Source organism: Sesamum indicum, linkage group LG15, assembly GCF_000512975.1.
Source record: "Sesamum indicum cultivar Zhongzhi No. 13 linkage group LG15, S_indicum_v1.0, whole genome shotgun sequence".
Classification (NCBI taxonomy): Eukaryota; Viridiplantae; Streptophyta; class Magnoliopsida; order Lamiales; family Pedaliaceae; genus Sesamum; species Sesamum indicum.
The window spans coordinates 6,275,642-6,276,517 of record NC_026159.1 but is presented as its reverse complement, the minus strand read 5'-3'; the positions used below and the strand labels follow the sequence as shown (position 1 = coordinate 6,276,517).

At 39.4% G+C, this 876-nt stretch overlaps 1 protein-coding gene across 1 annotated transcript; it reads left to right on the top strand.

The window, feature by feature from the left end:
• Positions 1–674, top strand: LOC105178374 (auxin-induced protein 6B-like). Its single transcript, XM_011101838.2, has one exon. It carries the CDS (start codon positions 130–132, stop codon positions 448–450), a length of 321 nt encoding a protein of 106 aa, XP_011100140.1. The 5' UTR covers positions 1–129; the 3' UTR covers positions 451–674.

Genomic DNA, 876 nt, shown 5'->3' with positions numbered 1-876 from the left:
CTACTACAAACCCTCCAATATCTTCATCATCATCATCAACAACACTACTTTTCAACATTCCCTATAAATCCACCCACACCACATAAATCCCCCCACCATATCAGAACACACACAACACACACTGCTAAGATGCTGCAGCAGGACCACGACAAGAAGATGAAGGTGAAGAAAGGGTGGCTGGCGGTGCAAGTCGGGCTGGAGGACGAAGATGGCGGCTTCCAGCGATTCTCCATACCCATCTCCTATTTGTACCACCCTCTCTTTCAGCGCCTTCTCGACAAAGCCCGTGAAGTCTATGGCTACCACGCCGATGGCCCTCTCATGCTCCCCTGCTCCGTCGAGGATTTCCACCACCTACGGTGGCGGATTGAAAAGGAGACCACCAGTCACGCCGGCGGCCACCACCATCGCCACCATCTTCCCGCCACTTTGTCGTTTCACTCTTGTTGAAAACTGGAGCTGGAGAGAGGCGATTTCCATTTTATTAAAGTGATTGCGCCTCTCCCCTCCTCTCCTCGGTGTCATGTAGTTCGTGGAAAGATGATTTTTAGTGGAAAATCAATGTGAAAAATTACAGGTTTATTTTTTTTTATATAAATTATGATTCATTATATATTTAATATATTTAATTAAAAAATTAATTTAATATTTTAATACAGATTATTCACATACAATTCTCTATGCTACTCACCTAAATTTTTGTTTTTTTATGGATTAAATAATCGCATTTTACCTATTGAAAAAAAAATAACATGTATGAAATTTTCTTGAAAAAAAGAAAATCTTCTTATTTTAGCAAATCGTGTTGTCGTTTTTTATTTTCTTCAAAAATTCAAAGAAATCGTGTTGTTCTTTTCTATTTTATTTTATTAGGAG